Below are 27,356 nucleotides of genomic sequence, written 5' to 3'. Positions count from 1 at the left end.
CTGAGTCACTGCTCTAACCTATGAGCATCAGTCCAAAGGTGTAAAACACACCCCTGTCTCCTCCTGACTTTTAGACCACCTGCTCCAAGATACACACTGAACCGACTCTATGAATATATGAATAACAGATTCGTATCTTCAGCCTGACAAGGTGATTGCAAAGGCAAAGTCGAGCTGAGATTCATATCGGAGTCTCGCATGAAGCAATGAAAGCTGTCTGAAACACGAATAGGTGTGTGTTAGCCGTAGCCGCACAGCGACCACACACACACGCGCACACACACACACACACTAACACACTAACACACATTAATACACATACATCGAGTCTGGAGCAGCATGTGGTCCATCCAGAGAGCAGAGCTCGGCTGATGGTTGCCAGGATACTGTTGGCCTGGCAATATCGTCTGCTCGTCTCAGCAGAAGATGTGGGGAAAAAAAAGGCATCCAGCTTGCTCACACACTGGGAGCTGATGCATCAATCCTCACTACTCGAAACAAGATCCGTTTAGGAACACATAATGTAAACACAAAGAGGCAGTACACAGGACCTTAAAGCCCAGAAAGAAACCAGCCAGCAGCCTCTCACACCTCTCTCTTCTTACCCTCGGTTCCTATGAGCGCTTTGCCTCTTCCTTTATCCCCGTTCCTCTTCCTCCTTCTGCCCTCGTCCTCTCTGCTTTGTGAAATCGTTGCTGCGAGTAAATCCCAGGTTAGCCCGGCTCTGAGCGATATCTGGAGTCCCACGGTGGCACTGGTTGCCACTCCGCTTTTCTTAGAGACTGATGTTAACTTCTGCTCTCGCTCTTTCTCCCTCTGTCTCTCTCTCTCTCTCTCTCTGTAATCTCTGTCCACTTCACACTTCTCTTTTTCAGTCATCTATTTAAAAGCCTGTGGTTTTCTCTATTCGCTCTGTGTGCTAGATGCTGCTCTTTGTTTTTTTTTTCTTGTAGAAGAGTATACTCTGCTGGGTGAGGATGTTGGTAGAAAAACCACACGGTATATATTCAACGTTATTTACATTTTCTGTCCCTTTCCTCTGGCTGTACTGTGCTGATGTGTGTCTGTATCTCTTCAATTCATGCACAAATAGAGAAAACTCCTTCTCTCTTTTCGTCTCTGACGTCAGAATGGGTTCCTCAAAAATATCCCCTCCAGCTCTCCTCTCTGCCTCACTTCTCTATTTCACCACTCAGCAGCACTCTCCTGGCTCCTCTGGCCTTGTCTTGTCACAGCACATTTCTGTTATGGTGCCATTCATTCTCACTGGTGGCCCAACTCTAAGTGGCAGAATGGAAAGGCTGATCGGGCAAGAGCAAACACACGTTTGCTTTTAAACTTGTTGATTGGGTCCATGGTCTACATTGCATAAAAGCCACTGGGTAGATAACAGACGGTTTGGTCATTAGGACATGGCATTCTGTGAATTAGGAAGTGCGTTTGGTGGCCACCGGTTGCAGTTTCTGTTACACGCAAACACACACAACGCTTGTAGTCAGCCAGCGTGAAAGTGGAGCAAAGTGTTTCTCTTATGCAACTGCACAGCACACAGCTCTCATCTGTAGTCTGGCAAGAGAAACCGAACCGAAGGGCTCCTCAAGTCTTAATAAAGACACGGCTCGGCTCCCACATGGCGGCTGAAAAGCAAACCTGGTCCAGACTGGAAGCCAAGCAGCAGAGCAAGGCCTCCGGGACTCCTTTCAGCTCTTGCTGAAAGATTCCTCCTGTTGCAGCCCAGGAGCTTCATCAGCGTGGACTTAGTGAGCATCGAAAGAGCACTGCGCGTCTTTGCCTATAGTTTTCCCTCTGCCACTAACCACAGTGATCTCCCTTTCTATCGCACACTGGCTGACTGGATATTCACTGTGAATCAAACCCATTCAGCAGCCGTACTGTATACATGGTGTGCAGCGGCTGCACTCTCCCAGCTCTCATCTTTCCTTGCTCCTAAATTGTCCATCCATCTTTCCTCTTCCCAACTCGCCCCAAACGGTGTTTCTCTGCCGTGTCCTTTATTTTTCAGCTGTTCTGTTTTTTTCAGTTCAATTTTTTTCTTTTCTTTTTTTTTCCCACTCCTCATCTTTCATTCCTACCTTCGCTTGTGTTTATCCCTCTGGAACACTTCACTGCATCAACCAGGGCTTGTCAGCTCCACACAGTGGTTACAGCATCAGCACCCACCACCTGACAAAGAGACAGACAGATAGACAGAGAGAAAGCGAAATTAACATAAAATTCAACTTCCTGTACAGTGTAGAGAAAAGTGTTGATGTTGATTCTAAGATGCACAGAGTCAGCAAGGGCAAGGAAAATCATGCATGGACAAAGAAAGGTCCACAAAGGGCAAATAAACATAAGAGCTAAAGATAGTACAAATAATTATGCTAATGTATTTGCCTTGATTAGCCTTTTAGGTGAGGATACGATTTTACTCAGCTAGACTTGCAGTGAAACTTAATCCACCCAGATTTAACCGGATATAAAAATGTTATCAGTCTGAGCTTAAAAAAGTAATAACAATAATTAGATTCTTCATCCAACTGCGGACAACAGAGAAAAACTGAGACTTTCACTGAAAACAGCCGCCTGCAGCCGCATGACACTATGAGAGCAATGAGCGTTGATCAGAATAATAAAGTTTTAGGCATGAAAACCACCACAGAGAGCTGAAAGCAGCTAAAAAGATCCGTAGAGCGAAGGGAAACTGTAGATTGGGTTATAATTCTCTGCGGGTTTGTTACTTAAAGTGACCCCTTTCATTTTATATGTAATCATTTGATACATTGCTATGATAAATAATATTGATTATAGCTGCTTTAAGTGTCACATGATGGTCTAGATGCTTTTTTCTGCTCTAAGAGGAGTATCATTTTTGGAAATGCTCATAACTATGCATGAAAATTGGTGGTTTAAGATCGAGTGATAACATTCGGCCTCTAAAGTATGTGCACAGTAGTTAACAGCACTAATGGATCATGGTCTGAAACAAATATAGCAAATAGCTTCAATCTAAAATGGTAATTATTACATCTCCGAAAGCTATAGCAACTCCCACTTTAACATTTCAATAATGGACAAAGCTCGTTAAGCTTAACTCATTTATTTTTCGTCCCTAACAACTCCAGCATTGTCTTACCCGCCGCCTGGTGTAACTATTAACACTACTGCTGCTGCCCTTGCATCATCGAATCTCATCAGGAGAGAGTGTAGACAGGAGAGAGGCGGGGGCCTTTGAAGAATAGTTGCCAGGGAAACACAGCCTCTTATTCTCATGGCAACGCATAGTCGGGTTACTGTTCAGTGTTATCAATCACGTGTGGATTGGATGGATGGATGAACTATACTTCCCTTAATCTCTTGAGTGTGTGGGACACCAAAGCATTGACTTACCTACCTGTGGGGGTTGTAAACTACATCATCCACTCCTGGAATTACATGTCTTCTACCTTACATAGGGACGTTTGTTTTGACTACACGTTCCATTCAAGTAAATTGCCTAATGCTTATTGACTTCTCCTCTCCAGGAGAGGGCAAAGGTCAAACATTTCAACGGACATGTGAGGTCAAGAGAGAGAGACTTGAACTAAGACTTGGGAGGTTAATACTCGTGGACTGAGTTATGGTTAACTTCATCTTTTAAGTGAGATTGTTCTTTCTACCCGAGTCTGACCTCATTCGTTAGTCGTCTGCCCTTTGATCTTTTGAACTAACATGAATTCTCCGTCGACAATAAGAGTCTGTCATAAACTCACTTCTCACTTCATGTACATTTTCTCCTGTGTCAATGAAAAACCAGCTCTTTGCAGCTGTTGTCATAAGTATTAATGGTTTTACCACATCAAATTGACGGCAGACATCTAATTTTACTCCAGCTTCAGGGCCCTGACTGCACATTTTGATGGATTACTATTTTCAATTCTGCAAATCAGTTTAGTGCTTTAGTTTGCCATTTGAGCTCCACGCCACCTGTTTGCTTTCTCAGCAGTGCTTAGTCTGATCCATGCAAAAACTTCCGTTTCTGTCTCAGTATTTTCTGTACACACACACACACGCAACATCTGGGTTTTGAGGTGCAACTGCATACACATGGATCAGATTTAGTTAATCCTAGTACACAGTTTCGATATATTAGAATACAGTCCAATCTAGGGCTTTTCATTATCGATTAATTACTTATTTTCCCAATTCCTCATTTCGACTCTAAAATGTCAGAGGAAAAAGTGCTTGTCATAATTTCATGAAGTCCATTTTGATTGTTTTGTCCCACTAACAGTGCAATGTAAAGATATTCAGTTTTATGATCAAATGACACAGAAAAGCTTAAATTCTAATGGTTAAGAAGCTACAACCAGAAAGGTTTAAAACTGCAACAGAAATTAAACATGAAGTGCCTGATCAAGGAGGCGCTCCTGTGGATGAGGTGGTTCGATGTTGGGTATGAGAAGCAACATCCCCTGTTTTGAATCCAGCCAGGGACCTTAATTTGTTGCAGAGTATCTCTCCTTTCCCCTCTCCTGCTCATCCTTTCTACCGCAGGGCTCCAGAAGAGATTCATTGTTAAGTTTTGAAGGTTTATTCATAACCTTGGAACAACTGTTTGACAAAGAAATTCTCAACACGGTTCACATTATTCGTTGTTTACATCACTACGTGTCCAAACTTAGCAGCTAAACTTTTTCCATGACAATTAGCAAGTCTGCTGAGAATGGCCACATCATGTGACTGAAAAGCTTCTGGATTTCGATCATTTTCCTTTTGTCAAATATCTTCAGTGCAGCTTTGCAAAGTCCGCCCGCTTGATCATATGAATCAGTGCCACGCTAATCAAATAGTAGATTCTCTCCAGAGAGCAGACACTGGCAGAGAAGTCCAGTCAACTGAAGGGGACAGTCTTTAAGTGTACAGTAGCTGCGACTTCAGAGCCGATGGTGAGAGAGTCGGAGGCTCTTAGGGGCGAAAAGGAAGAAAGCCAGAGATCACAAAGTCACTGTGTGTAGACATCTGTCTTTTGTGTTGGGAGTCTGAGGTACTGAGCTCATGTTAGTTCTGCTCACTGAACAGGTCTCTTCTCTTTAAAAAAAAAAAAAAAAAAAACCCACTGGTGATTCTTCTTCTTCTCGCTCCCTCTCCATCTCTTTCACTCTTTCTCAACCTTTCACCCGCTCTCCCGACACACCCCTCACTCCACCCCCTGTTCACTCCAAAGCTCTTCTTTTATGCAACCGTTCATTCATTCATCTTCTCACCGCACAACCTTTTGACCTCTTCCTCTGTTACTGTGTCTTTTATATGCTACCTCTACCCTTTCCTTCTTTTGTTCTCAGCACTTTCTCCCTAAAGATAGAGATGAGTGCAAGAAGCTGTGCTGTAACACCAGCTCACATGTGTGTTTTAAGAGAAAAGGGAGGGGAAAACAGGATGGGTGTAAACACTCACCTAAACTCAGTTAATCTTCCTCTTAGTTAGAAAAAAAAAGACTTTTTCTTTTGGCTGTCATTTGTTAAATTATATAAATTGCTGTAAGTAATATTATGCTGTTACTGGTGGTGGGATAGAAGGAAAATGGGTCATGATCACATACAGGAGCAGTTTTTTAGTAGGAGAGGAGAGGGGAGGAGAAAAGTAAGGGAAAGGAGATGAGGGAAGGGTAGGCGAGAAATTAGAAGGAAAACAAGGAGATGAAAGGAAGGAAAGGAAAGGAAAGGGAAGGCAAGGAAAGGAAAGATGTGCACTAACAAAGAGCCAGTTTAAGGAGTAAAATGGGAGGTGGCAGTGTCAGACCCAGCTAGACCATCGCTAAAGATTGACCGCCGATGGAACGCTACAGCCAATTTGCCTCAGGCCCACACACACACACACACACACACACACACACACACACACACACATTCATACACAATTATAGATACCGCCGTCCCTCGGTGAGGTGAGGAGGGAAGGAGAATAAAAGGGGAGAGCGGCTGAGCGTGAGAGCGAAGGATGGAGTGGCAGAGAGCAAAAGAGAGAGAGAGAGAGAGAGAGAGAGAGACAAATGGAAGGAGGAGGTTACGATTCTCCTGCACCACCCCTCCCCCTTCTCTCTCTCTCTCTCTCTCTTACATACATACACACACACACACACACACACACACACACACACACACACACACACACACACGTACACACACACGTACACACAGGCTGGCTGAGTCTGAGTCCAGAGCAGCGCATGGTGCCTCATGAAAGGGCGATTGCAAATGAGCATTGTGATTCTGTGCTGCATGGCTGACAAAGAAAGAGGGAGGATATAGTGAGAGACAGAGAGAGAGAGAGATGGTATGGCATGTTTAAGCTGTACTTGAATCCATTTCTATTGTGTAACATGCTTCAGTGTGATCATTTTTCAAGTGAAATAAAGAACTGGGGCAGCAACTGAGGGATTTGATGGTTTATTTGCTGAGAGGTGGATAAAACCTGAGCTCTAATGTTTCTTTACTGTATTGATATTATGAAGGTTTATAAGCAAGTAACATTTGGATTCATCATACACGGTACACAGTTTATCAAAGTATCGTAACATGAGAGATTCTTGGTGAAATGAACCATTTTCACCGCTCTGTTTTCTTTATTTTCTCCACTGCAGAGATTAATATATGCCTTTTATTTAATATAGCCATTAATATTTGAATACCACAGTTTGGCTCAGGGGCGTTCTGAACCTTGGAAAAGCAGAGTTTGAGAAATTAAAGCCTTGGATTTCAGCTGTAAGAGCAATTTCCTCTTTGTGCTTCAGCTGTCAGAGGATGGACGGCTGTAAAGCGAGCTCTTGTTATCTTTATTTGTGATGTGCGATGCCAATTAGCTGCCATCAAAGGGAGCACTATAGGCTTTTAGGGGTCTACATGTACTCGCAGGGGGCTCGTGATGTGTGTACGTGCATATGTGTTGTTATGTGTAGATATTTTTGCAACCCCCCACCCCCTTTCCCTGTCCTTCCCTGACCCCCTGCTGTCTGTAAACAAAGAAGGAAGCGATATACAGGACGACTGTACAGACAGTCGCTCTTTGTCCCACATAGACTGCTTACACGCTGATTTTTATGAGTCAGGACATGTATGTTTGTGCGTGTGTGTTTTCACAAGTGAAGTTAATTTCACTGGGATGAAAATGAATTGACGTAGATTGAGGTTGGATTGTATTTAAGTGTGCAACATTGAATTGAATTTATGAGATTTACACTGAGTTGCTTTGACTTTAATTAAACTGAACTAAACATGTACGTGTTTTTGTTACCTCTTTAAAGACCTTGTCGGAAACAGTCGTCCTCATAGGGACCGAAGTGCGGCCGTAATGAGGGAAAATGTCATTTCTGAGGATCTGGTTGAGGTTAGGATGAGAGTTCGGGTTTGGCTATCCATAATGAATGGACGTCAATGCAGTGTCCTAACAAGGATAACTGCGCAAACTTGTTTGTGTGTGTGTGTGTGTGTGTGTGTGTGTGTGTGTGTGTGTGTGTATGTGTTTGTGTGTGAGAAAGAGAGAGAGAGTGTAAAACAGAGAGAGCGACAAGGACTGCTATAAAACAGTACATGAAGGCAGTTTGAATTCAACTCGCTGGTGTCTCACTGTCTCCTCTCTCCTTCAACTCTCCTTCACTCTTTCAGTCCATTTATTGCCTGCCCGTCTCTCTGTCTGTCCACTTCCCTGCCTACGTCTTTACCTGCACGCACGTCAACCAATGTTCCCATTAAACCAACCGTATGTTTTCTTTGTGTAGCAATCAGAAATCTAAATTCCTCCTTATCCTTTGTCTCATAACTCAACCTCTCTCATTCAGTCTCTCTGTGGCTCTGTTCCAGCTCCATACTACAAGTTTTTTTCCAAGTGTTTTCACCACTATTGGAAAGTAGCTGATAGTATTGATACAGACAGAAGGGCATGAAATACACCAGGCCACCAGGACACACCAGGAGTCTCACGGGTGCACATGTGTAGAAAATGGCAGTAAAGCAGTCACGTTTCAGACCACTGAATCACGGTCCACATCTCTGATTTTTCAGCATATCCTGGGGGATTGGGTGGGATTAAAAAATGGGGACATAAATTTCCTGTGCCAGAGTCAGGAAAATTTTGACAAGGTCAGCGCAGCTGTACAGGTTGTTGTAAGTCGACTTAAAAACAGAACAGCTGTTAAATGGGAATAGTTCTTCAGTTGCTCCTAGCAACCGATATCACAGCTTCCGCGTTGACTGAAAATGATGTCAGCAGAAGTCAAAGTAAAAGAAAAAAGGGTTGCTAAATCAGATTTTCATGCTCACAGTAAGGTACAGTAGGTTTTTGTAAACGGACTGCATGTAAATGGTCAATTGTATGTAGTACATCCTGGATACTATTACAATCTAGTAAGGAATTGGGACACAGCATGTGTCTCAATCCCTCAGCCGCAGCACATGACCACAGAAAATGAATGAATGGGGTGACCTCTGACCCCAGCGTGACCTAGAATCTATATTCAGCACTGTGCGTCAAAGTTGTCTACCCTCTACATACCGGGAAGAGCCGGCATGTCCTTGAGGCAACGCTCCATCACACTGTGCTGCAGTGTGTCTCACATAGCAGAGGATGCAGTGTTACACTATTCTCTGTCCCACTGGGAGGGGAAGGATAGCAGCAGCAGCTCTCAAGTATACGAAATTGGCTGCAATGTAAGGTATGGGCTCAAGCTGACACAGAGAAAAAAAATAATTGATTGAACAGAATGAGAATGAACTAAAAGAGAGTCAGTTTGGGACGTGGTGATGGATCCCTGGTGTGGAAGTTTGAAATCTTGGCTGATTATTGTGGTTTATTTGTGTCCAATGATTTATTTTTGAGTTACATGCCTATTCTTCCTTTGTTGTTTGATGGGAGAAGAATTATATATATATACAGCAGATAAACCCTCACTGACTCGAGCTGAGCTAATTAGTGAGCATATGTGTGTGTTCATGTGAATAGAAAGGGGGAAAAGATAGTGTATGGTCTCACAAGCCTGATCAAACACTGAACACTAGCATGGTTGCCAGTATCCTAATGTGCCCATGGCAGATCTGGCATACACACACACACACACACACACACACACACACACACACACACACACACACACACACACACACACATATAAATATACAAAGATGTGTAGTGGTGAGACTGAAATGAGAACTGACCATTCACTAAGCCCCGCCCACCGTGGTTACTGTTGCTAAGCCTGTCAAGTTTTCTGAGTCATATTAAATGATACCAGATTTACGAGTTGAAACTTTTATCTCTTCATTTTTGAAATAGTGGGTCTTAAGTTTCACGGAGGTCGACAAAAGCAGGTTTTTTAATTGAATGAATTTTGCCGTCTGTACAACAATTGCTGTTAGCATATTTCATCTGTGATGACATCTGATGACATCACAGAAACTTTTCCAGCAGGCTTTAGCTACTTGTCACTGAAAATAGTTGCTGACACTGGTTATACTGGATCCAATAATGATGTTGCTTCAGCTCTGGAAGTTACACACATTAGCATTACCGCTGTAGGTAGTAAGCTAGTTAGCCGGACTTGCTAAAGATTGCAGTTTACAGTAGAGCGGATAAACACATGGTCACATGGTTTAATCCTTTCTGTACACTTTTGCTTTGGATTTTTGGTTGTGGAAAGGACATCCTACAAAATCTTTGGATAGCAAGTACTGTTCTTGCTAGACTTGAGGTGTGTCTCAATTCAGGGGCTGCATCCTACGGAGGTTGCATTTGAGGCCCATCTGTGACACAGCAGTGCGACAATTAAGGCTGTCCTGTCTCGAGGGCTCCTTCAAAAGCAGCTGAGAAATGTTTTCTTTCTTCCTGGAAAACAAGGAACCAACAGGTTGATCCTTTGTGGCCCAACCTATCCCCAGATTCATGACACGCTAGTGATGAATCACTTTTCAAAAAGAAAAAATGGCGGACTGTGCAAATAAAAGAGTGGCAGATTGTCTCATTTCGGTTCGGCCTTTGCGAGACCGCAATCGGCCGCAAAGACAAACACTCTCCCCATCGTGTTTGTATTAAACAAAAAACACTCTGTCACTCATTAATCTCTAATAGGAAAGGTGTTCCTGACTCCTTGTATTTACCTTGAGCCTCAGTAACCAAACACCTGGTTATATTATCCAGCAGAACTTATTAAGAGAGCCGGAGCTTCGATTGAGATAACATCGCTAAGTAGATAATTTGCCTCTTCACTTATTACGCACTAATTGCAAAACTGTCTGGTTTCCTCTCCTCTGCTCGCGCTCTGCTCTCTTCAGCCTTCCACTGGAACCCTAAATTGGTTTCACCTTCTCGCTGAATTGGGTATATTGATCTTAAATAGGGCCAGAGAGCGGGCATTCGGGCTATTTATTGATATTAGTGGACAGCGATTGATCTGATCGACAGACCGGATGCCATGATACTGATTCTGAGTAGTAACTCAGAGAGCAGATCTGACGTAATATAATTACATCCAGAAATTCACCCTCCTCTTCTTCTACGGCTACAGAGTTAGACAAGCCGAGTCATGTCTGGTTAGAAGTAGACTCACAGAGGCCGGAGAGGATTGACTGTGGCCCGTTTCTGTGTCTCACTGGATGTAATATCACACATTTCAAAGAGCTTCAGCGGGACACCCCTAACAAGGACGATAACAGAGTTTAATAGGACTTTTCAGCAGTTTCCACAAGTGCCATCCAACATTGAGAGTTAGGTAATATGATCGAAGAGTTATCTGATCTTGACTTCCCTTGTCATGGAGAATTAAATCACTATATCTCCCAAATCTATTTTTTCTCACTGACTCATGTGGGTTGCTTCAAAGATGTATTAAATTAAGTAATCCCACATTTCAAAACTTGTTAGTCAAGATTTTTATTCAAGTTTCATTTCTGTTAAAACAAGTGGAGGGGAGAATAAGGGGATTTCAATTTTTTTAAATCATTTTTTCTTGAATTAAATTAAAGTGTTTTATTGTGAACTGTAAAGGATCCGTGTTCCTCTTTGTTTAAAGATACTGACTTGAAAAATATTCCTGAAAACAGATGATAGTACAGTGAATTTTAATTGCACTGGTAACAAATGGCATAACCTTGTACCATGCAGACATTTTCATTTGTTTTAAATAAATGATTCAACATTTTCCAAACCGCACTTATCTGTGTTCATGCTGAGATATGTCTGTACAGTAAATAGGAATCCACAGCTAGCATCTGGTTATTTTAGCATAGCATAAAGACTGGAAGCAAAGGGCAACACCTGGCCTCTTTGTTTTCTGAAGGTAACGTAATCTGTGTAGTAGCCCCTTTAAAAGCAAATTACCATGAATTTTCAAAAAAACAAGACGGATTACACTTTATTTTCTTTTTTGTATTAAACAAACAAGATAAAATGTGTCTATTAGTCAACTTTAGAGGTGCTGGTAGACAGATTTAGAGCAGAGCCAGGCTAGCTCTCCCCCCAGTCTCCAGTCTTCGTGCTAAATTAAACTGCTAGCTGCAGCTTTATATTTAAGGACAGACATAAACGTGGTATCTGGGCTACCTCATCTCTTTGCAAGAAAACAAACAGATGTTAATTCCCAAAATGTCAAGTGCTGAATTAATGCACAGGCAGCATTCACAGTTTCAGTACAAGTTGGACGTATACTGAACATTCTTCTGGCTGAGATATAACCTTCTGCGTCATATATCTGGACCTGTCCTCACCACCCTGTCCCCTCCATTACTTTCCCCTGTGTTCCTTTAACAGGATCATCTCTGCTCTGAGGGAGTAATCCCTAATTCCTGACAATAGGGGATTAATAACCCTAAGATTACCAGGTAGAGACGGATCACATCTCAAATTCCTAAATGAATTAAGCCCTGGATACAATACCGGTCTGATCCAACCTCTGAACTCCAGTATGAAAACAAAAAAGAACATCAACAGCGAGCATGCAAGCTAAAGTGACAGATGTTTGAATGGCAGATGTTGCTGCTGGACAGATGGATCAGTCAGTCAACAAGATTAAAATTGTTAAGATAAAACACGGATTGTCAGGCGTTTTGCAGAAAACCAGTTGGGCCACATGGACAAACATATGGATGATGCTGTATTCATCAAAGGATTGAATGAAGCATGGTGGTCCATCCACTTATTTCTGGCTTCATAATGAAGGTACGTCAGATGTTCAAAGATGGTTTGGGGTTGAATACCATCCAAGTGAGGTTATGGCATCGTCGAGTTTGCAAGTGAAACAAACAGCTGTAGAAACTTTTCTAAAATCATATCAGAAGATAATTAAATCCCATTTTCATAGAACCATGCAGGTAGCAGCAGATGTCTCTAATTTATATACTGACTTCACTTCAGGCTTTACAGTCCCGTTAGCATCTTCAGCGTCAAAATGTTTTGACGAAACACTTTTTCAGGCATGAACCGCGACACTTTGGAGTAGCCGCATTGTACGTGTCACTCATCTGCCTCGTTCATAGAGTGTCAGTTGAGGTTATGCAGCGGCCTGAGCACTGTCTTGTTCAGCGAGGGCTGGAGGAGATCATTACACATCATTACACCTGCTGGGTTGTGTTGACAGTGCCTCTTTGAAAGTGACAAATAGCGAGGGAAGCAGCAAACGAGACGAACATTACCCAATCCCTTCTCCCTGTGCCCCCCCCCCTTCTAACCTCATATACCACCATCTTCTATTCCCAGTCCCTCAGCATGTAATAACTGACATGCTGGAGCCACAGGGTTACACACTTCTGTAGTGTGAAATGCATGTCATCATGTGGAATGATGTGTAGCTGTGAACTTGGGGTAATTGCTGCGATAATATGGACACATAGCTGAATTTGACTGTACGTGTTGTTGATGTAAGGTGATATTAGACATTACATTAAGAGAAATACACCCCCCCCCCATTCCTGTCTCCTGCCTTGTCAAACCTGATAATCCTGACACATGCTAAAGCAGCCTACTAAGATCCTGCAACTCATATGGACAGAGGAAATGGGACATTGTGAGACACACAGAGCACACTAATCCTCTGCAAGACAGCAGGACGGACTGATTGTGCAAGGCTGGAAGACACAGCCACATGCTGTCAACACCATTTTGCGGCGAGCATTTTGACTGGATGAGGGAAGTGACAGAATGTACCGAGGTGATGAAGACTGATTGGAGCGGCTTGGAAGGAGAGAAATCCTGAGATCAGGGATGAATTAATGAAGGTTTGAGTTAATGATGGAGCGGGAGAGATGAATAGAGAGAACGGACGAGGAGAGGGACCGACGGACAGAAAAAGAGAGGGAGAAGAGAAGGAGGGGGGTGTGAGACAAAGACTGTCAGGGAAGGAACGAGGAGGAAATGCAGACGGGCATGTTTCTATGGGCGCGCAGGAAAGATTTGGGGTGAGGGAATCTTGCATCATCGCAGCGGGCCAATGAAAAGGCTCGGTTAAAATGTTCAAAGGGAGTGTCCTAGCAACAGCGGAGTAAATACCATAGCAGCCACCATTCCATCTCAGACCGGAGAAAAAACGCTACACACACAAACACACACACACACATTGATTAACACAATCATGAACTAGAGCACAAACATGTTAGCTGTTTCAGTGCACCTTGCTGTTTATTCATACATGTAAATGGGTTGTAATCTACATAAATGTATTCATGAACATACAGTGTGCAGCTGTGTAGGAGCATTTCAGAATCCATACATCACTCACTGGGTGTAAGCATGTTTGAATGACAGTAATGTATTATAATGGGAATCAGTTTTTCTCTCTCACACATGTAGGTATTTTGATAGATGTGCAATAGTCAGTATTACATGTAATTTTACCAATGAAATTTATGAGTATATATGAGTACATGTACACGTAGTACATTAGATAAACGTACATGAGAATTTGGCACATTTCACTATGTGAAATATATATATGTGTATATATATATATATATATATATACACACACACCTGTATATACTGTATGTGTCTGCACATGTACTGCATAACTTCTGTATATAGCCCATGTATAGCTATGTGTATAAGACATACAAGCTTATTATGTGTGATTTATGTGTGTGTGTGTGTGTGTGTGTGTGTGTGTGTGTGTGTGTGTGTGTGTGTGTGTGTGTGTGTGTGTGTCATGAAAGTCAACATGGCAGTAAATCATCAGTTAATCTACTCATATGGATTATAACCAGAGTCAGTAGATTACAGGAGGGATAGACAGGATCCAGATCTTTCAATTACACACCTCTCCTGTCTGTTTCTCCCTCCCTCCCTACCTGCCCATGCACACACAATACTTCATCATGCTTTCTCTTTCTACCTTCCCATTTGTCCATCTTTCCATCCACAGCATCTCTCTCTCGTTCCCTCTCCTGCTGCACACACAAAGAAGACCTGCAGAGTCACATGGTAGCCCGGCAGGTATAGCTTCAGCCTTTCTGCTCTCCCTCTCTCATCGAACAACCTCATGTACCCCCTTTCCTCCATCAGATCTTTTTTTTTTTCCACATTTGAAAGAACTCATGAAAAGCCTCGGCCCTCATTCATTCATTCCTCCATTCAGTTTTTTCCTCCCTCCCTCCTCCTTCCCTTCCCTCCTCCCTGTTTTCCACTCTAGTCGCATGCACCCACCCCTTCTGATCAGCGGTGTAATCTGGGGCTATTGTTTTTAGCAGGCTGTTTGCAGAGACAGCTTGCACAAGCAAACACACACACACACACACACACACCTCAAACACCTACCTCACTGTATAAAACTGAGCACCTTTTTCTACTGATGCTTACAATTCTTGATGTAATGCGTGTGCGATAATGGAACTGAAGAGACGAGGAGGCGTGCTTGACGTGCAATTTATCCACATTGTCCACAGAACACTCCAACGCATCAATGTGATATATGATGCATGTGCTGTGATGGTTCTAGGTCACATATGTCCTTTGACCAAACCATCATCCATCACTGAAAATATACACACTTTAAAACACATGAGAATGTGTGGACTCCATGTCGTTCCTGATGGATTCCTGCTAACACACAGAGGAAGAATAGAGGTGTGTGTGTGTGTGTGTGTGTGTGTGTGTGTGTGTGTGAGTGTGTGTGACTGTGACTGTGACTGTGGCAGTGACCGTGCCGCTCCGTCTAAGCACTGCAGTGAAAAAGAACAAGCCCCAGTTGACCAGCCCCACAAGGTTTTTGATGTGGTCGAGCCAAATTCAACGCTCCCTCCCCACAAGCGACGACCCTGAGCCACGCTAGTCCTCCACATCCACTCCATCTACCCACAGGCAACAGCACCATCCCTTCACCAGTCACCCACCAGCCTCCATCTACAGTCTAACCCACATCCATCCTCCATCCTCTCCTCCTCAGCCCCCGTCTCCAGCTCGCAGCCTCTCTTTTAGGTGCAGGGTGGGACTATCTGGACCCTTCCTTCTAAACGGACGGAGTGATTAAAAAAACAAAAAGAAGAGAAAAAGAGTGTCGGCTCAGCTTACCGGCTGGGCGTGCAGGAGGGGAGGATGATGCCTCTGACTCTGCTCTTCTTTCCTTCTCTCTGGACCGAGGTGAAGCAGAGATGGATGCAGGGAACAAAAGAGAAGGACAAAGGGCAAAAAAAGAGAGAAAATGCAGACAGCGGGTGCTGGTGGCGAGTGAGAGAATGAGAGGCAGAGGATGCAACAAAATTAGAGGAAAAAGTCCCTGTGTTGCTTTTCTCTCTCTTCCTCCGTGAGGATCCTTTATTCTTGTGAGCCAGAGGGCTGTGGATTCACCTAAACACTGAGCACACGCACTGCCTCACGCCACACAGCCCTCCCTCTTCCCCTCTCTCTCTCTCTCGCTCTCTCTCTCTCTCTCTCTCTCTCTCTCTCTCTCTCTCCCTGCACTAAAGACAGCAGCTGTTGGTCTATGAGAAATAGAACACTGTGTCCCCCTCCCTCTCCCCTTCTCCTCCTACCTCGCTTGCTCACAAAGACCCCCACCACACACACACACACACACACACACACACACACACACATTCACATTCACATTTGCCATGTCCTCACAACACCCCCTCCCCCTTTGACTGACATCTCCCACTAGCCTGCTGGCAATAAGAGGAGGGGGCACAACTCTGTGTGTGTGTGTGTGTGTGTGTGTGTGTGTGTGTGTGTGTGTGTGTGTGTGTGTGTGTGTGTGTGTCTGTGTGTGTGTGTGTGTGTGCTGCTGCTGCTGCCATTGCTGTGCATTTGTGTGTGTGGTGCAGAGTTGTATTGTGTTTGACATTGTTTCAGCAGCACAGTGACTTTTTCTGTCCACACGGTGTGAAAGTGAATCATGGTGAGTAAGGATGTGCATCAGGGTATTTTTGCAAACTGTGTGGGTGACTGCTGAGCATCATTTGCTACTGTGCTGCAGAGAGGAAGGAAATTCACCTTATTTGTGGTTATGAGCAGCATGAGGGTGTTTATATTTACTGTAAGACCAAACTATTTCACACACTGACTATAAGCATAAATGTGCTGACATTTATGAGATGCTGCATAAGATGGATATTTTGTGTGTGTGTGTGTGTGTGTGTGTGTGTGTGTGTGTGTGTGTGTGTGTGTGTGTGTGTTACTCATTCCCTCTCTGTCCTTCTCATTCAGAAGGAATTTGGGATGGTGAAAACTCCCATTAGGGACCCTTACTTCAGGGTCGCAGCCCGGATATAAGGGCATGGTTAAATGAGCCATTGCTAAATTGTCACTCAGTATATATATATATATATATATTTATGTGTGTGTGTGTGTGTGTGTGTGTGTGTGTGTGTGTGTGTGTGGAGGGGGTTTGGGGGCATGGCTGTATGGCAGCCCACCCGGGGGACAAGACCAAAGACCAGATGCTGCCATACCATACTATACTATTGTGTGTATAAGGGCCAAATTTAGGGCAGAGTCAGGTTAGCATGACCTGGCACCCTTTCAATAATCACGTTACACGAGTGTATTTGGGGACAGAGAGAGGAGACCAGTTGATGAACTCTTCCCTTTGCGGCCGTTATAGACTGATGGGTCAAATGAGCACAAGAGGACACGTCGTCTGAATATGACAAGCTTGCCATCAGACTCTAAAGTCTAGAATTAGCTTCACCGCTCATTCGCTCCTATTGAAAATCATGCGAAAAGTGTGAAAGAAAACTGGACTATTTACAGAAAGTTCATGCGAGTTGAACTAAAGAGAAAGAAATGTTGCTTCTTGACTTAAAAAAAAAAAACTGAATATGAAAGTGTGTCGGTTGCCAACAATGCACTAACACAGTATAAAATAAGCACAGACAGTAAGTCACGAGGAAGTACTAGGAATTACAACTGTCTGTGTGAATTGCTGAACAGATGACTAGCATGCTATAGTAGCCAATAACAGAAACACTGTGGGGATACTAGTTAGCTAGTAGTGCCATTCTCACACTTTGAAATGCAAATCATCAATTGCATGTACCTTTTGTCATAAAAAAAAAAAAAAAAGATAAATTTGTCAGTTGATTAAGTCTATGTGTAGCAACACACAGCAGCAACACACTGTCTGTTGAACCTGAATAAAAAGCAGAGGAAAAGTCTAATGTCTAACAATAAATATGTGTACTTCCTGTTTTTGTGGTTGTGCCTGAGAAGTGGATCTGACTGTGACTTTCACATCACCAAACACTGCCCAACATTACTAAACACACATTTGACAGACTATTAAACATAGTTTCATTTTTACTTCAACTTCCCTGTGATACTACATTATTAACAATGTGGAGACAATTGTGTAACGCAAGTTAGAAAAGTCAGCAGAATGAATTAAATATGGCCCAAAACAAGGATGTATGATATATTTCAGCCACATAGCACACATTCAAATAAAGTCTGACTTAAGGGTTTAAGTCTTAGTTGACTTCATATGCCAGAATGCACCGGTGTCATCCATAGCCCATCACAGAGATATGGAAGTGGTGCTGTAAGGGGTGACACCGCCCTTTTGGCTGGCAACTGAGCACCACAAGGATGGAGGGAAGGTAAAGAGGTGAAAGAAAAGAAAGAAAAAACAGAGGAGAATCGTTTTGTTGTGGCGAGAGAGTGCTTTGGCTTCTTTAACACGTTTACAGTAACATATGCTGTACGATTGTTTAACTCCAGACGGACGTCAGATTAGGGAATGGAGGAGAAGCTACGTCAGAGAGCTTTTCATGAGTGGGAGGTTTATTATAAAGCTGGTGTGAGACTCATTATAGTGATGCACACCTCAGTCTGTTATGATGTTGTGTTCAGTTACTGTATCCGGTTCCCCAAATGTGGAATGAGCTTCCCACCTCAATCAGGTGATGCAGACAGAAAATCTCTAATATCATCTCTTGAAAACGATGTTTGTGCTCATTCCCCCCACACTGAGTTATGCAATGGATTTAATCTGTTTTTCTTATCCAACGTCACTATGCAAAAGTTTGTTTTTTTTTATATCTAAAATGCAAAGTGCAGCCGTTAAACAAAGAAAGCAATGGATTTGCATTCAACCGAAGAATGAATCATTGCTGCTGCGGCCTGCAGGACATATTCTTAAATCTGAGGATTCAGCGACAGACAAATGGTCACATCTGATGTTTGTGGTGCTCAGCAGTTAAATCATAACGGCCTGTGGTCTCTGCAGGGTGTTTCAGACACTCATGACTGTGCGACCCCCCACTGTCTTTCCAATAAGATCATTGTCGCCGTTCTAATTTCTTCTTTTGGAAAAGACTCCAACATAGACTGAGATCATTTATTAATTCAGTGCATCAGAATCTGGAAGGTTTTCAGACAATGAAATACCCCAGTTTCACAGCTATAACAAGCATCGCCACCCCTACTGACTCAAATATGCACAGACCAGATGTTCTCCTTGGAACAAGAGAGAGGGGGGCGAGTTTTGCCTGTTGTCTGTGAATAAACATCATCTTTGATGTGAGGCCTTGTACTGAACCCTCCTGACCAACTGAACTCTGGCTAAAAGATAAATTGTTCACATCTCACCACACCATGAAATTCAGTTCTGTATGCTGTCAAAGAGTAGACTCACACCAGTGTCTTTCTGGTGTGTGTGCGTGTGTGTGAGTGTGTGTGTGAGTGCCAGATTGAACAGCAGATACTGCAGACCCCGGCTGAGACACATGATCATCATCTGATCTGAATGTGTTGCCCTGAAAGACGGCGGTTGTGCAGTGAAGAAGACTAAAATGAATAAATAACATGTATCCAAGGATACTGAGGGAGGGTGGTGAGTAAGTCAATTTGCATAAGCTTCTAGTTAAAGTTTGCCTCCACAGAAACCTACTGTACACAGTCGCTGAGTACATAAATATCAAATAATGATTACTAAGTCTTTCATTAACTCACACATAAGTAAATGTTTCATGCTTTTTATCTAAAACCATAATACCCTAAATTCTACTTTGACGTCACATCAGCTGTGAAACTAAAAGAATTTCCAGTTTGATTTTCTCTTTTGATTATAAGATTAAAAAAAGAGGACAGGCTGCCTTTTCAAGACCCAGCTTATAATATGTGAAAGTGCAAGACAGATATGGAGGGGTTTTTTTTTTAACTGAAATATTAATACCTGAGCAATATGAATAAGGGGGAGCACCTTGGATTATTTATACAGTGTCTATTATTTTTTAGGTCAATTGTCCCTTCTTGCTTGCCATTGCATGAATGGCAGAGACTGCCTGTGGTGTGTGAGACGGTCCTCAGGTGAGTTTAGTCTCTTTAAAGGCTTCCTTTATGAATTATGAGGGGAAGTAAAGTGCACTAGTACCATTAAGCTGAAACACCATGAAGGAGCAACTTGGGGTGAGAAAATCAAAGCCGAGTTCCAGGAGGATTTTATATAGAAAAATGCAACATTTTACAGCCTTTGGAAGAAATGAGGCAATAAAGAAATTCAAAAGAAATGAATGTTTTGGTCTTAAATTGTTTGAAGGAACAGGATTTATAATGTAAGTAGGTTTACATTAAAGCGGGACTACATTACCAAAAGAAGTCTAGCCACATTGTTAGCATTCCCCAATAAATCAAGATATTGAACAAACAGAAATGTAAGGGTTTAATGTGTCATGCTAATGTGAGCCTGTGATCCCAAGAGACTTCAGGAACTCCTGGGTGGATGTTTCAGTGCAGCCTCTGCAACCAATTTCTACTGGACAGGTGAACGCCCTCGACCCTGCTGATGAGCAGCACAGCTGACAGCTCTGTGTGCTTTTCATTCTTTCTCTCAAAAGTATCCTCCTCCTTAACAATCTAAGAGATCATAAGATCTTTTCTTCTCTTTCCTTCTCTTTGGACCACATCTTAGGTGTTGTTCTCCTTGCAAAACAGGTCCTGTGTGGCTACAGCAGTCCAACAGTCTCCTGGTGTTTCAGTTGATTGATAGCCTGGTCAACTATCTATGTTTGAAGCCAAAGCTTTCAGCGGAAGCTTCAGGTTGATTCTCCCAAAACGGCGCCATGTTGGAAAGATGTTGAGGAAAGCCCAGACATTTACAGATGTAGTTGTAGTCCATCGAGTGCATCTTTAGAGCTGTTGTTGAGTTGATGTCACACAACAGCAGGGGCCACATCAGACGCCACATCAGACGCTGGTATATGGTGAACTGGTAACAGCAGACCTTGAATTTCTCAGTAGGAAACTTTGGTGGATCTTGCTCAGACCGTCTGAGAGCTGGGTTGTGACAGAGGCAGCCATGTGCTTGTGGGACAGGTTGGCTGATGTTATAGTTCCTCACTACTTTCCAGATTGAGAGACTGAGGGACTTGGCTGGTTTTATTTTATTTTATCAGCAGCTCCTTAAGCTGTTTCAGGAGTCTGGAGGTGCATGCATAGGAGAGATGGTACAACCCATCACTATCCCTTTATCCAGCTGGTGCCAACCGGTTGACATCTCCTGGGTTGTGTTGCCGACATGGAAGTTGTTAAAGTAGTTTGCTACTTGGCTCTGGATGCATGACGGTATATGGAGGATGTTGAGAGTGAAAGTGATGAGCTGGTAGGGAGCAGACCCATAGGCATTTGCAAGATCCAGCCAAATTACATGAAGATCTGATTTTCTGGGGAACTCTAATAATTTTTACGCATCAAACTCGCAGGTGTTGGGGAGGACTGCTGCACATGTCAAAAAAAAGTTATACAAAGCCCTTTGAGGCTCCAGAGGGAGCTGCACAAAATATGATAAAGTGAAGTCACTTGAGTTTTGGCTGCAGACTTCAAGTTTGAAAATGAAAGAAAAAAATCTGGAGGTGTGCAGTTAGACAGAAATGAGCTGAGGTAGTCGCAACGTTTTGACAAGGAAGAATGTGTAGAATAAAAAGGTGATATCAATAATTAGGCTTTCTTTCAAGATGACAGATTTAGAAATGCAATGCTGCTCCTTTTAGTATTCCTGAATCATAGCAAGATTAAAAAATCAGGGTGTGTGAACATGCTAACTAACCTTAACTCAATCATTATTTCTATGTCTAGGTTCAACCATTCTACTTCTCCTCAAAGGACAAAACATCTGAAGCCCGGACCAGTCACGTTGCACTACAGACATCCGTACTGAAGCCCACACTATCCCTCCATGACTCTCACCAGTTAAATGTTAGACTTCTATATCGATGAGTATGTGGGCAGCTGGTGAGCTGGCATCATGCAGACTCCACTCGCAGCGTCAGAACTGAGAAAAATGAAAGCTTTGTAAATGTATAGAATCAGTGTGGACCAACTGTGAAGGTATATGTCGCCGAAAAGTGCTCTGTCTCTCAGTATGATCACCTCAAGCTGACATACAGCTCAAGCATCCCCACTCACAGATACATTCACCTGCCTCTCCTCACCATCTTCCCTTTCCAGTCTCCAGCTTCTCCTCCTTCACCCCACCTCCTCCCCCCCTTGTGCCTATTTCTGTCATCTTATCTGGAGTCATTGACAGAAGTGTGGTAGCTCGACACCCAGTCCCCTCCCCAACACACACACACACACACACACACACACACACACCATCCACTCTCCATGCCCCTGTAACACCCCCGCCGTGCTCAGACGGTTAGTACAGTCTGCCTGTGCTCTCTCCTTATAAGGGCAAAATACATTGACAGAGGCAGAGAGAGGGGGCTGTACCAGCATAGGCAGACAGGTAGGGGGACAGTGGCTCAAACAGGAGGAGAGAGAGAGAGATGATGATGATGTAGAGACAGAGGAGCAGAGATTAGGAAATATTGAACAAGGAGGAGGAGGGATGAAGGGATGAAGATGGCCAGGGAGAGAGGGTGGTGTGGATTGTGTGATAAGAAGTGAGGCTTTTGGGCTTTTGACAGCAAATACCAACATTTTTCAACTGAGGAGGCCTGTAGCTCATATTCTATGGCAATCTGTGCCTGTCAATTTTCAGTCTCATGCAAAATATAATAGAGCTTTTCTCCCTAGATTTTATGTCTTTGCAGTGTCAAAAACCTCCACAAAGAAACGCCCATAATAGTGATATTTCACATGCATAATACCATGCTGATCAAAGCACGGAGTACTTTAAGTTATTCAGCCAAGTATTTGTTAAATGAACCATTCATAGAATGCAAGAAATAGGTGAATTTGTGCTTCAGTCATGTTTATTAATACAGTCTACTCTAAACTTAAACAGAACACACTCATCTTGTGCACAGGAGGATTTGGCTGCAGATCTCGCTCTCTACATTTTCAGCATTTTCCTCATAACTTGTAATATATCTTTGAACTGCAGAAAAATATCCTCCCAGCAGAATATATTTCCAAAGGGCATGTCAGCAAGTCATCGAATATGAAACAGAAAAATGTATTAGCTTGTGGCTGCAGCGCTCAGGAACTCTCAGCATCAATACTGATGCTTTAGACAGTGGCATCATTTAATCATCCACATCCTTTTCCTCCTCAGCATGATCATCACAGCAATCACATGTCCTAATTGTCATCATATCCACGTAACTATATTCCAGCATGCTTGTGTGGAGTCTGATCACATGTCGCTTTACAATCAATCCAGATTAAGTGCTACCATACTCACAGCCAGAAAAATATCAATCAGCTACGCAAAAAGGCTTCATAATCATTGAAATCAGAAATGGACAGAAATTTCTCATCAATGTCCAGCTTCTAATAAAAGTCAAAATGATTGACTGTAGAGGTTAAACCAGTGATTTTGCAATTACATTAGAGTTGGAGGACTTGTGAAAATGAATGTAATGCCTAGTATGGGCCAAGCTCCAAAAACACTTGATACTACACTTTCCATCATACAACTTCCTGCCTGGTTAATGCCCACATTGTCCAAACGCCATATGCCCAGTTCATATCGCACCACATCTGTCACCAATGTGAAGTCCAATGACATCATCAGGGGTATTTTTCTTACTTGTCGAAAACACCTCCAAACCCACAAAGGACACTACACAATTGTTTTCACAGGAGGCTGAGTAATCCACATTATGAGTAAACTGTCCATGTCTAAAATCAGTGGAGTGCCCCTTTAACCTCACCATAAAAAATAAGTTACCGGTGGTGAGAAAAAGGAGTTGGTTTGAGCTGAGAAAAGAAAAAAAATGACATAAACAAAAATGAGGCATAATCACTTCATTAGCAAAATTAGGAAAAACACCTGCCGATCAAACTTAGAGTATTCCATCACTGTAACACTGTCAAAGTCACAAACCTTTTTTATGTCACACATTGACCTTGTCAAAACCCACATGACCACAGTGCAACTTCAACTGGAACTGTTTTTTTGCTAGCAGCGGCTAATATAGCCTTGAGACGCTAACCTCAAGCAGAGATGAGATGAGGAGCAGGTTTCAGCAGGGTTCATACAGCTTCTTTTTTTTTCACATATGTGGTCTTACTCCCCCACACCAGTAAACAGACTTTCATGTGATGTGTGTGTGTGTGTGTGTCATGGGGAGCAGATAAAATGGAGTTTTTTCCCTTTCAAGCTGCTGTGTGTATGGGTTTGTTTTACTATATTTGAGGGGTCTGAAAACCAGGAGCCCACTATACTTAAAATCCTGGACATACAAGTTTAAATGGCTGCTTGAGGGTTAAGACTTGGTTTTAGGGTTAAGGTTGGGCATTCAGTTGTAATGGTTAAGGTTAGAGTAAGGGGCTATGGAATGCATTATGTCAATGACGGGTCCCCACTAAAATAGTAAAACAACTATATGTGTGTGCGTATTGTTTGTGTGTGTGTGTGTGTGTGTGTGTGTGTGTGTGTGTGTGTGTGTGTGTGTGCTGGTTCTGTTGGTTCAGCTGGAGGATTTCTCAGCGTCACACCTCCTGGGTAGCAGGAGGCCTGGTCTGCCTGCGAGGACTGGGCAGGTGCTAATTGGGCCTGAAGCTTCTGAATGGAGACGCCTGCCATGAATGGAGGCGAATGTGATCCATGTGTGTTTGTTCAGCGTGTGTACAGTACGCTGGCGTCAGCATCGCCACAGACTGCATAAACACACCTCCTCTCTGTGTACCGGTATCTGTCGCAGTTAAGTTAAATAGACCCCTTATTTTGTCACAGATGGAGGGATGACACCCTGTTGGGAATGATGCGAGAGGAGAGATGCAAATCCATTTAGTCACAGGTCCCTGAGTGGCGTAAAAGGCAGAAGCAAGAGGGGAAGAGAAGGGAATTAAACCAACATAACACCCAGCAGCTAAGCGTGTCAGCATCTACGATAGGAGGCAGGCAGGGGGTTGTTTAATGGCATAGGGTCTATGTGTGTTTGTTTCAGAAAATTATCTGTATAAAACATCTGTTCTTTTTAATCTCTACCAACCTGTAGGCAATAGTTGATTTACTCTGAGTAATTCCCCCATGGGGCCAAAACTCAACCCACCCTAAAGCCCACGCAACTGAGTAGGTCTTAGAAGAAGAGGAAAACGAAGAAAACAGATCAGATGAATAAAAAGGATCTTGATTCAGAGGGAGTTTGGAGATAAGCCTTTCCTCACCATGTCTCAGAATATATAACAGTGAACTACCTCTTCCTATCTCTCCAGCATGTCTTCCAGTCAGCATTCCCTTTGAAGGAATTAGGGAATGAAAACTGTCAAGAGGGAGATGAGTCTTGATAGCTCTCCCTAGCGTGCTGGTTATGTAAAGAGGCTGTGATATAACCCAAGAGGAGAGATGGACTTTATGGCATGAGGGAGGTTGAAGGACATGCAAGAACAGGGTCACAGATTTACACTGGTGGACGTTTGCTGACAGGATGACTGCATATATACAGCATGAACACAGAGTGGTCCTTTAACCAGGTGTCAGTAACCATTATATACTCATTCTGCATTTAGTCTGCTTTTATTGAACCATGATGCAGTAATGCAGAGGTCGCCAACCTGGGGGTCGAGACCCGCCCAAAAGGTCGCAACATACACCTGAGAGGTCATGAGATGATTAACAGGATAGGAAAGCAAACATATTTTTGTAAAATTATGTTTATATGTTTTTTTCTGAATTTTCTGTAATATTTGCCTTTTACAGTTAAAGGGCCTATTTGTACATTTTTTCGGCCACCGAACATGGTTTCTTGCCGGGAGCGGGAAGTCGTGGCTGTTGCTTGACAAGAGCTTGACAAGAGCTGTCATCGTTATCTTCATAATACAAGAGGTTACAATACGCCCTCTGAGCTCCAGGGCAGAGTGGAGGTTACAGTGAGTCACTAAGTGACGAGACAGGCCGGGGCTAGCTGGTTAGCGAGCTAACTTCAGTAGAAGAAAAGACATGATAGAGACAAGAGCTAACATTGGTGTTGCTTTCCACCACTGGAGACAGCTCTTGGTGAATAAAGGAATGGAGTTTGATGGTGAACTCACAACATTTTTTCTAGACTGGGAAGTAAACAGCTGCTAACGCTAACATTGGCTATGTAGCAATAGCAAAACTTATAAATAGCTCCTTAATGTGTCAGATTAAAGCCCAAAATGTACAGATCGCAGAATATTTTAATAAAATACTTACTGAAACTGGGCACAACTGTGTCAGAACAGGTGTGTTTTATTTTACTTCCATGCGTGACTTACTCATGATAATGATTCAGGCTGACTTTGAGGCTGACATTCAAAAGCCACTGGCTCAAGAAAAAGATGTGACACACAGTCGAATGAGGCATGGTGACCACAGTTACTAAGTAAAGGGAAGGGGTTAGCATGTAATTTGTGTATGTGTATGTGTCCTTATCGCTGTCAACAGGGGAAGCTGCAGGGGTGGGGCGCGGGATGTCCCAGAAATTGGCCGTTGCCCCTCACCCTTCCCCCCACGTTGGGCATCCACATGGACGGTGACAGACGCGAAAAGGAGGAGGGAGGGAAGCAGCAAGAGAGAGAGAGTGAAGATGGAGGGATGCCAGTATGTCTTCCCCCTGGCACCCAGATGATCCTCACGGTCTGCCTGCTACACCCTCTTTGTACAGATCCATTTAAATGCTATCAGTTGAAAACAGATCTTGGATTAATACAGCTTTAGGGATGAAGGAGCACATTCCCTGTATAGTCTATAGGAAGAACGACTCCTCCTCCCTCTGTCTCTCATACGTTCACACTCAGACACATACTGGACTCTACATCCCGCCATGTATCCATATGCGTCTAGACTGGAGTTTCCCAGTAACCCTTAGTCGTCCAGACCTCTCTCCTCTCCCCCTGAGGCTGAGCTGATTAACAGTAATAGGGAACAACAACGCATGATAATGTGAATTATAATGGACCAATGGATGCGGCCTTTGGCCCTGTGCTCCATATGAGGCCAATGGCACAGTGATGCTGCACATGGGCCCTACAGGGACAGGCCAGACAAAGACAAAAGCATGCCAGACTGTAGGTTAATGTAAGTGGAAAGGACGCGGGGGGCCTGAAGGGGATGTACGGTATATAGGTCCTCAGAATAGATGAGGGAATCAGTTTATTTTGAACAGTAAATATACGCATGTCTGCCAGTGTACACACATTAGTGCAATGAGGTCATCCTTTAGCCTCAGTTTTCATATGGTTATACTTAAAAAATGAATGGCACTCAACCGAAGAAAAACAGCATTTTTCTGGTTCCTGAAAAGTTGATATTTTAGAGATTATGTGGTTTTTACTCCAGAGCAGCCAAGTGTGGTCAGAGCGTTTTGTTTTTGGAGCAGCCGCAGCAGTTACTGGCCTCCTCTGTCTGCTCCTGTTTCTCCATCGTTTCCTTGCGATGGCCGGCTGAATCCCCGTCTCTGGCCAGTGCTCTGGGACAGTTACTACCAGACGGGGGGGGGGGGCTTTGGGAGGCATTTCAAAAGCGGAGATACAGAGTACAGTGAATTGTCTAA

The 27,356-nt window shown here is 43.3% G+C and overlaps 1 protein-coding gene across 4 annotated transcripts in view; it reads right to left on the bottom strand.

Annotated features, from left to right (window-relative positions):
- The window catches only part of LOC111223161 (protein FAM49A-like), a 32,169-nt gene extending 16,377 nt beyond the window's left edge, over nt 1-15,792 (bottom strand). For 2 of the 4 annotated variants that reach the window (XM_022747198.1, XM_022747196.1), the window contains exons 1-2: nt 15,523-15,792; nt 2,094-2,184 (exon numbers count right to left, since the gene is read on the bottom strand). Coding sequence is in view for 1 of the 4 variants with exons in the window: in XM_022747195.1 (XP_022602916.1) it covers nt 323-447 (125 nt within the window). In the remaining 3 variants the exon portion in view is untranslated. Of the gene's footprint in view, nt 1-322; nt 489-605; nt 1,054-2,093; nt 2,185-15,522 lie in introns of those variants that run through there. The other 2 variants (XM_022747195.1, XM_022747197.1) reach the window with 2 other exon arrangements.
- Between the last annotated feature and the right edge of the window lie 11,564 nt (nt 15,793-27,356).

The sequence above is a fragment of the Seriola dumerili genome, unplaced genomic scaffold (assembly GCF_002260705.1).
Source record: "Seriola dumerili isolate Sdu_G_001 unplaced genomic scaffold, Sdu_1.0 BDQW01000110.1, whole genome shotgun sequence".
Classification (NCBI taxonomy): Eukaryota; Metazoa; Chordata; class Actinopteri; order Carangiformes; family Carangidae; genus Seriola; species Seriola dumerili.
The sequence above is the reverse complement of the archived record's forward strand: the minus strand, read 5'-3'. Positions and strand labels throughout refer to the sequence as shown.